Here is a 14,914-nt window from a genome sequence, read left to right on the forward strand (position 1 = left end):
ATCATGACAAATTTGGAATATACACAAATGCAACACCAAGAAACACATGCGGTCATTCCAGCTGCTACATGCTTTAGGTCTTATAGGGAAAATGTTCTTTAAGGGTTCTGTAGTAAAAGTGCCGGTTCTAAATAGAACCAGGACAACTCTTCCTGGTTTAACAGTGCTGCAGCAGTTTAGCGTTCCTCTGTTGATGAAAGCCACAGAACCCTTTTTCTGTTCTAAGTAGAACCCTGCTAAGAGTGCAGTACTGCTGTAAAGAGGAAATATCGGATCATGAATATTGGCATCAGAGTGATCTCTAATGAAGAAGACTGTCGGACCCGTAAGGCGGGTCATGTTCTAGCTGTGGTGTTGTTTTGCGTTCAAACCTGCTTTGCATCTCAGGAATGCTAATTAAAGTTGGGTTAGACCCCCAAGGGTGTGTGTGTGTGTGTGTGTGTGTGTGTGTCTGTGTGTGTGTGTGTGTGTGTGTGTTCACATCCTGAGGCTTAATTTTCAGTACCTACATAGAAAACAGTGTGGCTGGTTTGAGCATTTCTCAGGTCTGTCCGAATTCTTCACGTAATCTTAATTATTTAAATTAATACTTCAAGTTCAACTTCATTCATTAAGTGCATCATTACTGAAGTTAAGCCATGAAGTTAAATTCAGAGTCGGGGTAGAAGGGGGGGTTCTAGATAACCTCATTAAAATGGTGTAGGGATACATGCTGCAGGGTGTAGTGCAGCTACAGAAAGTAGTCCCTAAAGAAAACCTTCATCACCCTACCTTCATCATCATCATCATCATCATCATTCCATATAAAACTCTGAAGACTCGTGTAGCTGCACTGGTGGGTTTGGATAATAGGAGATAAATTATGGGCTGTATCTGTGTTGTAGTCATGGCGACAGACACCTGGTCCAATTACTACCACTGTACAGAGATCAGAGTGGGTCAGTTTCTCTACAGTGAAGCTCAGTTTCACACCGGACCCCCGACTCTGACTGAGCTCAGCTTCTGCTTTAAGGTGTGAGGGTTTGAGGAGGACTCGGCGTGACCTCCATCTCAAGGCTGATTAGACTGAATCGCTCTCTTTATACTGACCCTCCTTCCTGGCAGCTGGAGATCTGTAGACAAAACATGACCTTCAGTTGTGACGCCTCTGGTCTGGCAGTCAGAACCAGAGCTGATATATGGTTATTGCCTAATAATGAAGCAGTAGAAGTACATTAGTGTGTTTAGCAGTAATTAAGCTGCTGATTGCTAATTTTGAATAACATCAGTTCTTCTCCTCTCTGCACAGACAACAACGTCAAAACAGAGTTCCTGACAGACCTGCAGCTGAAGACACTTGGCATAGAGTGAGTGAGAGTGTGTGTGAGAGTGTGTGTGTAGTGGACTTCAACAAACTGGGAGCTGTGGTAAATCTTAATATAATAGAGTTTTTTTATATTGTGGATGATCTCAGCATTTTACAGTTGAGTGAGAAGTCGAGTTATTGGAGGAGATCAGACTCGTCTGACCTTTTTGTTTAAAGACCTTCACATGATCGGTTCCACTAATTTGCCTACATTAGAATATTTACCTTGAAGTAGAGTATAATATTAATTTTCCATTTTAATTCATTTAAATTCTCAAACTTTCCATATTTAAGTGAACACCCCCGTTTAGCCCCACCCGTTCAGCCCCGCCCGCTCAGCCCCGCCCGTTCAGCCCACAGCAGTTTGGCCCCGCCCGTTCAGCCCACAGCAGTTTGGCCCCGCCCCCGTTCAGCTTTCCTATTCACACGGTCACAAATCTGAGCAGTGCTCATTTACCTCTCATATCGGTCTTAACGGGGCCGTAGCAGAAACAGTCTGTTTAATCCTGAGGAATGAAGAGAGCTCATAAAACTGTGCATTTGTACATTAATTTAAAGCGTTCTGATATCATTATAATTGTCCTTGTTCTCACCTGTACCTCCCTCAGGTCCCTGGAGTCCAGACGACAGCTGCTCCATTGCCTTCAGAAATGCTGGCAGTTTTCAAACGAGCCCATGAAGGTGTGCATGTGTCATTATTCTGGCTGAAAATGACTTGTAGGGTTGGGTTAATATAAATACACTGAAATCATCCATATTCATCACATTTATTTATTTAATGACTTAATTATTATCCATATTTAAGACAGAAGAGTCGTTAATAAAGTTCTCTAGGTTTGTTTTCTGAAAGGTTTCCACACTCCTTAATATTATTTTTATTCAGGTGTAATATCAGCTCTGTGTATGGGACTAACTGCTGTTTGGTCTGTCCGGCAGGTTTTTAATGACCCCATCCACGGCCACATTGAGCTCCATCCTCTGCTGGTTCGCATCATAGACACTCCTCAGTTCCAGAGGCTGCGGCACATTAAGCAGCTCGGTGGAACGTACCTGGTGTTTCCTGGAGCCTCACACAACCGCTTCGAGCACTCCATAGGGTGGGGATGACTCAACCATCATAACGAACCCGACAGTATTTTATTGTGTACCCAGCCTGGTGTGGTCCAGCCCTAGGTTTGGTAGATGACCATTTCTGAGGGACGTTTGGAGATTTCTAGGAGTTTTTCCTTTTACTTTCTCTGAATTAATGAGGCCTACAGCTGTTAGGCCCCTCCTATTCAGTCTAGAACAGAGACATACACTATATGGACAAAAGTATTGGGACACCTGCTCGTTCACTGCTTCTTCTGAAATCAAGGGTATTAAAGAGCTAATCCTGCTTCTGTTGGAGTAACTGTCTCTACTGTCCAGAGAAGGAGACTTTCTAGTGATATTCTGGAAGAACATTGCTGTGAGGATTTGATTAGGCGAAGTAGTGGTGTTTACTCACTAGTGTGTGTGTTCATTGCACAGATGGGTTAAAGGTGGAGGCCAAATTTCATCTGTGTCTGACACTAATTGTGATTGTATTTGTCGTCTTTTGTTGTTCAGTGATAAGAGAGTTAGTGAGGTCAGGATGTTGGATGATGATCTCCACTCCACCTCATCACCCCCAACTCCTCCCAAAAGTACTGGATGGAGCTCCTCCACCATCATTCCAGAGAACACAGCTCTTCCACTGCTCCACAGCTCCTCAATGCTGGGGGGCTTTATACCCCTCTAGCCCACACCTGGCATTATTAGGCAGCATGGAGCCAATAGGGTCATGATGCTGATCTGCTCCAGATAGTCTTATTCTATTGGCAGTACTTCTTCTCTACAGGGACTAGATAAGCTGTGTCAGCAGATGGTGCTGAATACATTGATTAGAAGGGGTGTCCACAAACATTTCTTCAAGCATTCAAATGTGCAAATTCTGAGTATGTTCTTCATGAAGCTGTATTGTAACTGTGCTCCTGACCGCTGTGTTGTGATTGTGACCGTGGTTCTGCTTGTGTTGGGCAGGGTCGGGTATTTGGCGGGCTGTCTCGTCCAAGCCCTGAACGAGAGACAGCCTGAACTTCTTATAAGCAAGCGAGACATCCTGTGTGTTCAGATCGCCGGGCTGTGCCACGATTTAGGTGAGTGCTGAGCAGCCCCATACACACACACACACTCGCACACAGGAAGGGGGAGGGTGAGGGAGGGGGTAAGAAGGATAGAGTTACTGCACATCCAAATATGCAAAATGTTTAATAAAATGTAATTATTTATGATTATTAAATACCCCGTTGTTGACTTTTGACCTTTTGCAGGACATGGTCCGTTTTCTCATATGTTTGATGGCATGTTTATACCAGCGGTCCGGCCTGAGCTGAAATGGAAGGTAAGAATTTACCATAATAATAATAATAATAATATTGATGATGATCGTAATATTAATGTGTAATAGTAATACTAACAGTAATGATAAACTAACCATATTTATTGTTATTTATTATATATTTACATATTTATTATTTATTTTTTTTATTTAAATAATAGTTTGTTGATGATGGTGCTGGAACATTTAGATCAGAGAGGGAGAGAGCAGGTCCCTCACTCAGCCCAGTACAGCCAGTATTAGAACACTAACCGAACACCCCTATCCAGATTACCCCTCTCCAGAAGACCTGCACAATGAAGTGTCACCAAGTTTACCTGGAAATGTTGTGTGTGGCTTACAGCCCCGCCCTCGATCTAATCTGCTGTGTTTGTGCTCTCCCTTCAGCACGAGAGTGCATCCGTGCAGATGTTTGATCACCTGGTGAAGGTGAACAATCTGGAACCTGTGATGGAGAAATACGGCCTCACACTGCCTGATGACCTGATCTTCATCAAGGAGCAAATCGCTGGACCCCTGGACAGCATCGCCTCGGGCAGTAAGGTACAGACTCCTACACTGTAAATAATGTAAAATGTAATGTGTGTATGTACACGTATGTACACATGTGGACAAAATTGAATCTGATAAAAGTAATAATAAATAAAAATGCTATGAAACTTAACTAATGAAAATCCGACACTGATTTTGAACCATTGCTTTAACAGAATTATTTTATTAAGGAAACTCATTAAACAGACCTGGACAAAAATGATGGTACCCCTAAAAATAATGTGACCAAAGGGACATGTTAAATCATGGTGTGTTCACTAATTAGCATCACAGGTGTCTACAATCTTGTAATCAGTCAGTGGGCGTATATATAGGGCTACAGGTGGTCACTGTGCTGTTTGGTGACATGGTGTGTACCACACTCAACATGAACCAGAGGAAGCAAAGGAAAGAGTCTCAGGAGATTAGAAAGAAAATTATAGACAAGCATGTTAAAGGTAAAGGTTATAAGACCATCTCCAAGCAGCTTGATGTTCCTGTGACTACAGCTGCACATATTATTCAGAAATCCAAGCCAACCTCCCTGGACGTGGCCGTAGGAGGAAAATTGATGACAAATCAAAGAGACGGAAAATACGAATGATAACAAAAGAGCCCAGAAAAACGTCTAAAGAGATTAAAGGTGAACTACAAGTTCAAGGAACATCAGTGTCAGATTGCATAATCCGTCGTTGTTTGAGCCAAAGTGGACTTCATGGGAGACACCGTTGTTGAAAAAAAATCATAAAAAAGCCAGACTGGAATTTGCCAAACTACATGTTGACAAGCTTCTGGGAGAATGTCCTATGGACAGATGAGACAGAAATGGAACCTTTTGCCAAGGCACATTAGCTCTATGTTCACAGACGGAAAAATGAAGCACATCAAGAAAAGAACACTGTCCCTACTGTGAAACATGGAGGAGGCTCTGTTATGTTCTGGGGCTGCTTTGCTGCATCTGGCACAGGGTGTCTTGAATCTGTGCAGGGTACAATGAAATCTCAAGACTATCAAGGGATTCTAGAGAGAAATGTGCTGCCCAGTGTCAGAAAGCTTGGTCTCAGTCACAGGTCATGGGTTTTACAACAGGATAAACACCCACAGCTAACACAGCTAAAACACCCAATAATGGCTAAGAGGAAAACACTGGACTATTGAAGTGGCCTTCTATGAGCCCTGACCTAAATCCTATTGAGCATCTTTGGAAGGAGCTGAAACATGCCGTCTGGAAAAGTCACCCTTCAAACCGGAGACAACTGGAGCAGTTTGCTCATGAGGAGTGAGCCAAAATACCTGCTGAGAGGTGCAGAAGTCTTATTGACAGTTACAGGAATCATTTGATTGCATTGATTGCCTCAAAAGGTTGTGCAACAAAATATTAAGTTATGGGTACCATCATTTCTGTCCAGGCCTGTTTAATGAGCTTATTTTTTAAATAATTCTGTTGAAGCATGGTTTAAAATCAATTTCTGACTTTCATTGGTTAATTTGCATAGCATTTTGATTTATTATTACTTTTATCAGATTCAAGTTATTTCTGTGACCATTGTGGGTTTTTCTTTCATTAACAGAGGGGTACCAACAATTGTGTACATTTTGCATGTGTATATATGTATTTGTGCAGTTGAACATTAGCAGTAATATCTGCAGTTCTGACTGTAGGTCCTGGAGCGTTTTCTGGGTTCAAACCAGCACTGAACAGCAGCTCAATCCTGAGAGAGAGGAGCAGCTAATGCCTGTGCTCAAGGAGTGTGTCCTTCGGAGTGTGTCCCACCACACACACTCCTCACATTCCTTCTGCTATCAAGCTGCTAAATGCTGATGATGGTCTTTCTAAGTGACTGTGATATCTGCTCATTGTTTACGTGCACTGACCTTTTACCGGCCTATGTGTGTTGTACAAGCAGATCCATCCTCCGTGTCCTCTCAGCCCATTTGAATAATGCACATTCGGAGGGTTGATGACTAGTGAGGAATGGATAGTGTACTTCGTAAGTCACCGTAGCGAACAGTGCGTTCCGAAGGTCACCGTCCACCACTATGTAATAGAGGGGCTTATCCTGTCTGTTTTCTCATCAATTGCGGCAGAGTTACAGACACAGTAATAGTGCATCCTCAGCCACCAGGGAGCGCACTAGCCAGGTTTTGGGCCGCTGAAGTATTTAATATGTCAGTGTAAAGGATTATTGTGGGGAAATTACTTATTTAACAAAATGCTATAAGGAAAATGTGTGGAAGTGTTTGTAGATTAAAAAAAATATATGGATGGGAACGCCCCATGTTGATATACTGACTCCTAACAGACTCCTAACCTGTTATATTCACATGTTTTTCTTTATAGTGGCAGTATAAAGGCAGACCGGAGGGGAAGTCTTTTCTGTATGAGATAGTAGCGAATAAAAAAAATGGCATCGATGTGGACAAGTGGGACTACTTCGCAAGGCAAGTCTGATATACTGTTTAAATGCCTCCATGTTTCATATTTGTATTTTTTTTGGTGAAATTCTCAGCTTTTAATGACATGAATGGAATAATTTTATGCAGGTTGGATTGGAATATATATATATAAATCATTATCAGCAACCACTATTTAATTTTGGCCTAAAATTGATGTAGAACACACAGATTTCTACGCACTGCTGTGAGAGCTGAGCTGAGCTGGGCACCCATCTTCACATTGCATGTGGCAATCATCGGGGCCCAAGCACTGTGCACCATTATGGAGCCAATAGAGCACAACAATGGGGCAGCGTTTCTGACTTATTTATAATAGATGTGGTGTCGCCAAAGGAGAGTTGTGGACATGACCTGAGTGGACATGACCAGAATGTTCATGTTAAGGTTTTTCTCCTTGGGTGAAAGCCACCAGAGCTGCTACAGGGGTTTGGTTCCTGAACTTGTCGCCTTTTTCACTGCTCATGAGTTCTTATAGGTGATTCGATGTTCTATCACCGTGTTGTGTTTGCTGCTCTGTTCACTTTTTTTTTATCTTGTTCCTCTCATGAACAGAGACTGCTACCACCTGGGCATCCAGAACAACTTCGACTACCACCGGTTCCTGAAGTTTGCGCGGGTTTGTGAGGTGAAGGGGCAGAAGCACATCTGCACCAGAGACAAGGTACCTGCCATACCTGTCAGGTCTTGTTCTTGTATTAGCTTTAAAAAAAATCACAATTATAGGTGAGATAATCTGCTAATTAATGGGGGTTGGTGGCTGTTACTTAGTTTCCATCTAAAAATTGATGCAAAACAAGGATTCTGTTCTACATGGCAATCTTTGGGGCCCAAGCACTGAGCACTATAATAGAGCCATCAGAGCCCAAATGATGGGCAGTGTTTTAAGACTGGCCTTATTTATGATAGATTTGGGCTCCAAAAGGTTTGGGCTACACCTGAAATTGCACAGTTGTTGAACGCAAATAATACCCTGTGTTTTGGTCTGAGTGAATCAGAGTCATGCTCTCCGGTGGGATGATGCTACCAGACCTTTTTCCACTGCTCATGACCGTTCCTGTCTGCTTCGTGTGTATGTAGAGCTTTATTCAGCTCTTCTTTGAGCATGTTTTGTGTTTCTAAACAGGAAGTGGGGAATTTATATGACATGTTTCATACACGGAACTGTCTGCACCGCCGGGCCTACCAGCACAAAGTGGGCAACATCATTGAGGTCATGTGAGTATTTAGACCCATTTAGACTGGTGGGGATGTGCTTCACTGTGCCAGGTTTAAACCATGCTCTACAACTCGCAACTTAGCTTTTGGGATAAACAACCGTGTAGCACCTACTATTTTCCCAAGTCATGTAAGATACATTTTCCAATAATGTAATAATGACTAGAAATGTTATAAAACTGTCCACTTAACTTGGTTGAAAATATAATCAGTATAAGTCCTAATAATAAAATTAGTGTATTGTAATAAATCTTAAATAATAAAATAAACTGTATTATTAATGTATTGTTATTTATTATCAGCGGTTAGAGCACCGGGCTATTGATGACAGGGTTGTGGGTTCGATACCCGGGCTCAACAAGCTGTCGCTGTTGGGCCCTTAAGCAAGGCACTCTCTGCTCCCCGGGTGCTGGAGTTGGTGGCCCCCGCTCTGGGAGTGTGTGTGTGTGTGTGTGTGTGTGTGTGTGTGTGTGTGTGTGTGTGTGTGTGTGTGTGCTTACTGCCTTAATTATCCTTAATGTATTGAACCTTAATGTGATTTTTGTATTTCTGTGGGAAAAAAAACAACACATTATAGTGTTTTTGTGACCCCATATAGAAAATATCTTAAATATAATGTTAAAATATACATATTTGTTTAAGTATTCTTGAATATAAAAAATGTTATTGAGCAGTTTTATTAATTTATTGGTTTTTATGCAAGAATTTTTCTAATGTCGCGTCTCTCCCAGGGCTACACAACCGGCAATGTGTCTGTTATTAATACCTGAACTACCCGAGAGAATCCTATTGGAAAGTTTCCAGTTGTAAACAAGAATACGAAGCCTGCTGAACTAAGTGTGTGTTTTACTGTGTGTGTGTCTGTGTGTGTGTGTGTGTGTGTGTGTCCTAGGATAACAGAAGCCCTGGTGAAGGCTGATCCTCACGTTCAGATCCTGGGGTCTTCTGGGAAAATGTTCAAAATTTCAGAGGCCATAGAGGACATGGAGGCTTACACCAAGCTCACAGGTATGCTAATTAGCTTATTACTGGCCACTTTATTAGAAACCCCTACTTTGTGCTTCCGTTGTCTCACATGTGTAAATAGATATGACATATGAAGTGATTGATCTTCTTGACCCCTCCACAGACCACGTCTTTGAGCAGATCCTGTACTCCCCTAATCCTGAGCTGTCTGAAGCGCAGACCATCCTCCAGAACATCATCTGCAGGCGACTGTACAAGTGCGTGGGACAGACCACACCTGAGGCAGATCTTAAGGTTTCACAGGTAAGGAAGCCCATGCTTGTGTAGCGCCCATACTGTTATCAGTGACCTCTCCACACTCTGCCCACACAATGAGTCTCTCCTTAGGGTGAATATTAATAACGCTCTAAATGTAGGTATTGGGGCTGTATAAGTGGTTGTTTTATTAAATTAATACGTTTTCTTCATGTTAGAAGATGCTCTTCTGAACCCTGACTCATACCATAGTTTAATTGATTTGATAAGTGGACTTTTTTCTTGGTCATATGAGGAAAGATTGACCTTTCGTATCATTATTGTATTGCAGGAAATGCGGCTTGCATGGGCCAGTGAGGTAGCTACCTCCAAACCCCACGGCACCGAGGTGGATCTAATACCTGAGGACTTTGTCGTCAGCGTAAGAATGAAACTATTATACCTTCTCTGTTCTTTCTGTTCTCCTGTGGAAAGGAAGAGGGAAGTGAACTGGCTATTAATGGCAGCTCAGTTGTGTTTGTGTATTTCTTACCTTTTACAGAGTCAGCTCACCTGAGATCTCTGTGTTACAGGTGATTTATATGGACTACGGTATGAAGGAGAAAAATCCCATCAATAACGTCCACTTCTACTGCAAGAATGACCCCAATAAGGCCATCAAAATCCGCAAGAATCAGGTACGCTCTCGGACAGCACTCAGTCTGTTACGCCTGTGTAAACAGTGATGGACTTTACTCTCTGTCCTGGATCGTAGTAAACAGTGGCCTGGACTACTGGTGTAGGTGGAGGCTTAAAGAGCCGGACGCCAGTAACGAGGATGAAAGTACAGCAGCATGTGGAGCACACCACCTCCCACCAACCCCACCTAACACCACCCAAACAAATCATCCCATCCCATCTACCACCCACCCATCAGCCCTTTCCCCTTCCTACGGTCCACCAATAGTGCTATATGTTACCATTGTAAGGATGCCCCTCCTACTGACCCCACCTGTTATCCTGCCCTTCTCACCAAAACCATCCATCAGCCTTTCCCCTTCATCCACTCCCACCAGTATTATTGTTTGTTACCATTGTAAGGAAACACCTCCCACCACCCCCACCTATCAACCCTCCACCCTCGGCAGTAGTACTATGTGTTATCATTGTAAAGAAGCTCCTCCCACCTCCTCCACTTGTCAGTTGCGTATGGGTGTGTCCATAGCACAAGCTCCTCCCCCTCCCCATTACTGCGTTCTGAATAGTCCTGTCTTAGGCCATTGTTGGACCATACCTATACACCACTAATTAATTACAGGTGAGGGGCTAGCTGTGATGTTCTCCTGCTCCTGCAGGTCTCCAAGCTGCTGCCGGAGAAATTTGCAGAGCAGCTGATCAGAGTTTACTGCAAGAAGACAGACGAGCGGAGTCTGGAGGCGGCAAAGAAGTACTTTGTGCAGTGGTGCATGAACAGAAACTTCACCAAACCTCAGGTACTGCTCACCTTCTGCACAGAGAGCTTGTGTGTGTCTGTGTGTGTTTTTGCCTCCCAACCTGTCCGATCAGCCAGGACCCGTTTGGCTTTCTGGGTGGCACAGCCATCTAAGCGTTGTCTCAGCCATTAGGAGGTTGCTGGTTCAGTCCCCTTTGATGCCACAGCCATCCATCAGTGACCAAGAGTCCCAGAAAGCATCACTGTCTCTCACTGGGTGGATCGGATGGTCCTTCTCCCTAATCACTCAGTGTAGGCGATGCTAGTCAGTGCAGATGTCTGCTAGCGTTCTCCTCCAGGCGTGTTGAGCTCCAGGGGTGGAGTGTTAGCAGCAGTTTGAGAAGATGTGGTGAAGCTTCTTCACGTGTCTCAGAGGAAGACTGTGCCAGCTTTCACCCTCCCAAGTGCTGGTAGCATCATGTGATGGGAGACACGTACGTTCAAAAGTTTGTGGACACCCCTTTTAATGAATGCGTTCAGCTACTTTAAGTTGCACCCTTTGCTGACACAGATGTGCAAATGCACACACACAGCTTGTCTAGTCCCTGTAGAGAAGAAGTACTGCCAATAGAATAGGACTCTCTGGAGCAGATCATCATCCTGAACCTATTGGCACCATGCTGCTGCCTAATGCCAGGCGTGGACTAGAGGGGTATAAAGCCGAGCTGTGGAGCAGTGGAAGAGCTGTGATGAATGGTGGAGCTCCATCCAGTATCATTCAACATCCTGACTGAATGCAATCAAATCCTCACAGCAATGCTCCTCCAAAATCCAGTAGAAAACCTTCTTCCCTCGACAATAGAGAGAGTTGCTCCAGCAAAAGCAGAATAACCACATTCTATGAATGAGCAGGTGTCCCAATACCCATGTAGTTTAGCAGTGACTGTGAGTTTTCTGTGTTTTACACCAAGCTAACATTTGGGCTAAAAGGATGAACTGGGTAAACTGGGTAAACTGGGGAACTTCCTCTTTGATCTTGTTTTTAGGATGGGGACGTCACAGCACCAGAACTCACCCCCTTAAAGCGCGACTGGCAAAGCGACAACGACGGTGACAGTGATGAAGATGACAATCACCAGGGAAACGGAAGCCGAATGCTGGTCAATGGTGGACAGAGTGTAAAAGCGAATCTGTTTAATGCTCCGAGGGAGAAGCAACGTTAAACCACAGCGCCCCCTGCTGAGTCAGAGCACATGCTGTTTGGCTCTCCACACCCACCTCAGCTGTTTATTACCACTGTTGAAAAGCTGCTGCCATTACTATAAAAACATCAGGCCTCCTTTAAAGGACCACAGCAGTGATTTCTGCCGTGTCTGTAGGGTAAGGTTGATTACTGTGGACGTGAATTTCCGTGGGCTTAGAGAAAAGCTGACCACAGAGCTCCCACAACATACACACACATAGAAACACTTCCCATAGAAATGACTGGGCGGATGCTTCAGCGGTTACACGTCAGTTTACCCGTCAAAAGCAGCTGCCCATTCACTTCTATTGTAAGCACAGTTAAAGAAACTGCCCATTCGCCTCCTTTACATGGGTGTGTTTTTTCAGCAGCTGCTGGTTGTTGGCTTCTGCTTTGCGTCAGTGGGTTCTCTGTTCTTTTCGGAGCTCAGGGAAGTGTGTTGAAATGATGGTCTTTGGAAACTGACCTCAGGCTACAGCTGCAGCAGATAGAGATTAGGCTTGTATCCCATCTTTTATTTTAAATATTTGATCACACTTATTTTTCTTTTTTTCTTTTTATTATTATTACTTATTAGTTCTTCTTATTATTAGTAGTATTATTATTATTAGTATTATTATTATACCTTTTGTTCAATTCTCAGAAGCCTGGCTGTGTTTGGATTGGTCAGGGAAACAGGCTTGGGGAATATTGGGGACTGTTCATCATGTTTTTCTATTGTGTAAGTGTGTGTTTACCTAGGTGTGTGTGTGTGTGTGTGTGTGTGTGTGTGTGAAAGCTACTGAAATAACCGCTTCAGCAGTTGACTTCATTTTTTTTTAGTCCCTTTATTTCAGAGGGCGTTTCAGAGCATTTACAGCAGTACACATCCTCTACAGAAACACACTGCTGCTCATTCCACCACAACATCCATGCAGTTACTGTTTATGTCCTGAATTTAACAGATTGCATTACTGATTTATTGGTTTATTGGTTTCCAGTCTGTTAAATTTAGTGAATAAATACAAATTGTGTGTAAAATATGCAGAATTTAAGGTATTCAGTTTTCCTGTAGAGGATTTATTCACTTTTCATTTACACTCAGAAAGTGGCCAAAGCTTAAGATAGTTGCCTGTAGTAAAGTGGGCGGGGTGTAAAAGTTATAAACCAATCAGAGCTCGGTTTTATTAAAACTATTAGCATAAATGATCCTAATTCTGTGAAGCTTTCAGGAAGCTGAGCCTCAATCCGCACGAGTCCAGCGCTGAGGTCCCCGGTTTGATGCCGTCTCAGCAGAAAAGCTCAGGAATGTGCTCGAGCCACGCTGTCTGAAGTGTGTGAGGGTGTGTGTGTGTGAGAGTGTGTGAGATTGTCCGTCTGAAATTTCGTCCAGCTGCATTTTAATCTCATCTGAATGTTAAATATTTTACTTTGTGTTTTATTGATTGTGTGGCCGTGTGAGCCGACCCCGCGAAGAGCAGCAGAGTCGTTATTACAGGACGTTAGGTTGTTAATATGAAATAACTATCTCATAAAAATGTTAGAATTATGACAGTCTCTCGTCATTGTGAGTCAGCTTATTATAAGCTGTACACGCCAGTCTACATATCTCACAATAACGAGATACTTAGTTGTAATAACAAGATCTTTCATCTTATAATAAAACATTTTCTCATAATTTTATCAAATATCTCTCAGAATTATAAGATGTTATAAAGCTGTCGTTTTTACACCATCTCACACTAAGGTTTTGTTACCATTGTAAGGAAACTCCTCCCACCACCCCACCTATCAGCTCTCCCCCTCCCTCCACCCTTGGCAATATTACTAAAGAAGCTCCTCCCACCTCCTCCACTTGGCGCCTCCTGAAATTCTTAAGCTTGTCAGAGGAAGAAACAGTCAGTTGCGTATGGGTGTGTTCATAGCACAAGCTCCTCCCCCTCTATCATTATCTGGTGATATCTCGTTATAACTATAGTAATATTTTTTTGTAATGAAATATGTTCCTTGTTATGACATCATTTTTATGATGTTATAAAAATCTTATTATAACGATATTTGTTTATTTTATTATGGCAACAGAACATCTTGTAATAACGGCATGCTTACGTTTTTATTTGTATTTTTTCTTAATTTTTTTTGTTTGCTTGGCAGTGATACGCCCCTATATTTAACAGCTCAGTGTTTATTATTTGAATTCATTTATTAGTATTATTATTATTATGAGTGCACATTTGGAAGCGTGTTTATCAGTATGTACACACTGTTGCTGTTTTTGTTGCTTTATTTAGTTACTTTTATGGATGGGTGATTGTATCAGGGTTGAAATAACTGCCAAAAAAAGCTCTGTTCGTCCCCTGCCCTCAGTCTGCTGCTGGTCAGAAGCACAATCATCCGTTTTCTCTTACTTTGCACTTTTTTAAAGGAGGTGAAAGGTCACAGGGAGGTCGTTTGCAGTGTATTTATTTATTTTGGACACGTTTGAGGTTTGAAGAGTGTTGATGGTATTTTGTACTGATGGTGATGATGATGGTGATGATGATGGTGTAACGGGGTGGATTCTTTCTGACCACAGATTATGAATAAAGCAGGCTCTGGCTACCAGGGACTGGTGCTGATTTGTGGACCTTGTGTTCGGACGTGTCTCAATGAACTGCAGTGAACTGTGCTGTGCTGTCAGCTCTCCAGCCGCGGTGATCACGTCCGTGACAGGATCAATACCTGAAAAGATCGTTAGGTCCAGCACATGCATTCAGTCATTTAATGCAGTCTATACCTGTCTGTAACATGATTTTGCAATCTTCCATCGAACCTTAGACCTGAGACACACCCATGTGCACGTCACAGAAATGCAGGAATGGCTTCTGAAGATTCTGGAAATTTCCCATGAGAACACTTCTCACAGGTTACACCCACAGGGCCTGACGGGGTTACCTTCTGTGCCAGGAGTATTGATCCTTATCCTGCAGCTGTAAAGCCAACAGCATATCACTGAAGATCAACGCACTGCTAAACTCATGTCCCAGAAAGATTCAATAAAAAAACTCAGCATGTCCTTGTCATGAGATGATGTCATCAATATGCAATAAACAGCTGGTTGAGACAGATGTT

At 42.9% G+C, this 14,914-nt stretch overlaps 2 protein-coding genes across 5 annotated transcripts in view; one reads left to right on the plus strand and one right to left on the minus strand.

Annotated features, from left to right (window-relative positions):
* The window catches only part of rhoac (ras homolog gene family, member Ac), an 18,226-nt gene extending 16,399 nt beyond the window's left edge, over positions 1-1,827 (minus strand). Inside the window, exons 1-2 of the mRNA XM_072696383.1 lie at positions 1,803-1,827; positions 1,090-1,112 (exon numbers count right to left, since the gene is read on the minus strand). Coding sequence (XP_072552484.1) covers positions 1,090-1,112; positions 1,803-1,809 — 30 coding nt within the window. The 5' untranslated portion in view covers positions 1,810-1,827. The remainder of the gene's footprint in view (positions 1-1,089; positions 1,113-1,802) is intronic.
* The window catches only part of LOC140576777 (deoxynucleoside triphosphate triphosphohydrolase SAMHD1-like), an 18,947-nt gene extending 4,130 nt beyond the window's left edge, over positions 1-14,817 (plus strand). For 3 of the 4 annotated variants that reach the window (XM_072696381.1, XM_072696378.1, XM_072696380.1), the window contains exons 2-16: positions 1,289-1,346; positions 1,954-2,026; positions 2,282-2,442; positions 3,389-3,504; positions 3,679-3,749; positions 4,134-4,289; positions 6,619-6,719; positions 7,287-7,395; positions 7,858-7,949; positions 8,842-8,957; positions 9,079-9,218; positions 9,502-9,591; positions 9,743-9,847; positions 10,505-10,642; positions 11,628-14,817. In XM_072696381.1, coding sequence (XP_072552482.1) covers positions 1,289-1,346; positions 1,954-2,026; positions 2,282-2,442; positions 3,389-3,504; positions 3,679-3,749; positions 4,134-4,289; positions 6,619-6,719; positions 7,287-7,395; positions 7,858-7,949; positions 8,842-8,957; positions 9,079-9,218; positions 9,502-9,591; positions 9,743-9,847; positions 10,505-10,642; positions 11,628-11,804 — 1,703 coding nt within the window. In that variant the 3' untranslated portion in view covers positions 11,805-14,817. Of the gene's footprint in view, positions 1-1,288; positions 1,347-1,953; positions 2,027-2,281; positions 2,443-3,388; positions 3,505-3,678; positions 3,750-4,133; positions 4,290-6,618; positions 6,720-7,286; positions 7,396-7,857; positions 7,950-8,841; positions 8,958-9,078; positions 9,219-9,501; positions 9,592-9,742; positions 9,848-10,467; positions 10,643-11,627 lie in introns of those variants that run through there. The other variant, XM_072696382.1, reaches the window with a different exon arrangement.
* Positions 14,818-14,914: the final 97 nt, after the last annotated feature.

The sequence above is a fragment of the Salminus brasiliensis genome, chromosome 14, assembly GCF_030463535.1.
Source record: "Salminus brasiliensis chromosome 14, fSalBra1.hap2, whole genome shotgun sequence".
Lineage (NCBI taxonomy): Eukaryota > Metazoa > Chordata > Actinopteri > Characiformes > Bryconidae > Salminus > Salminus brasiliensis.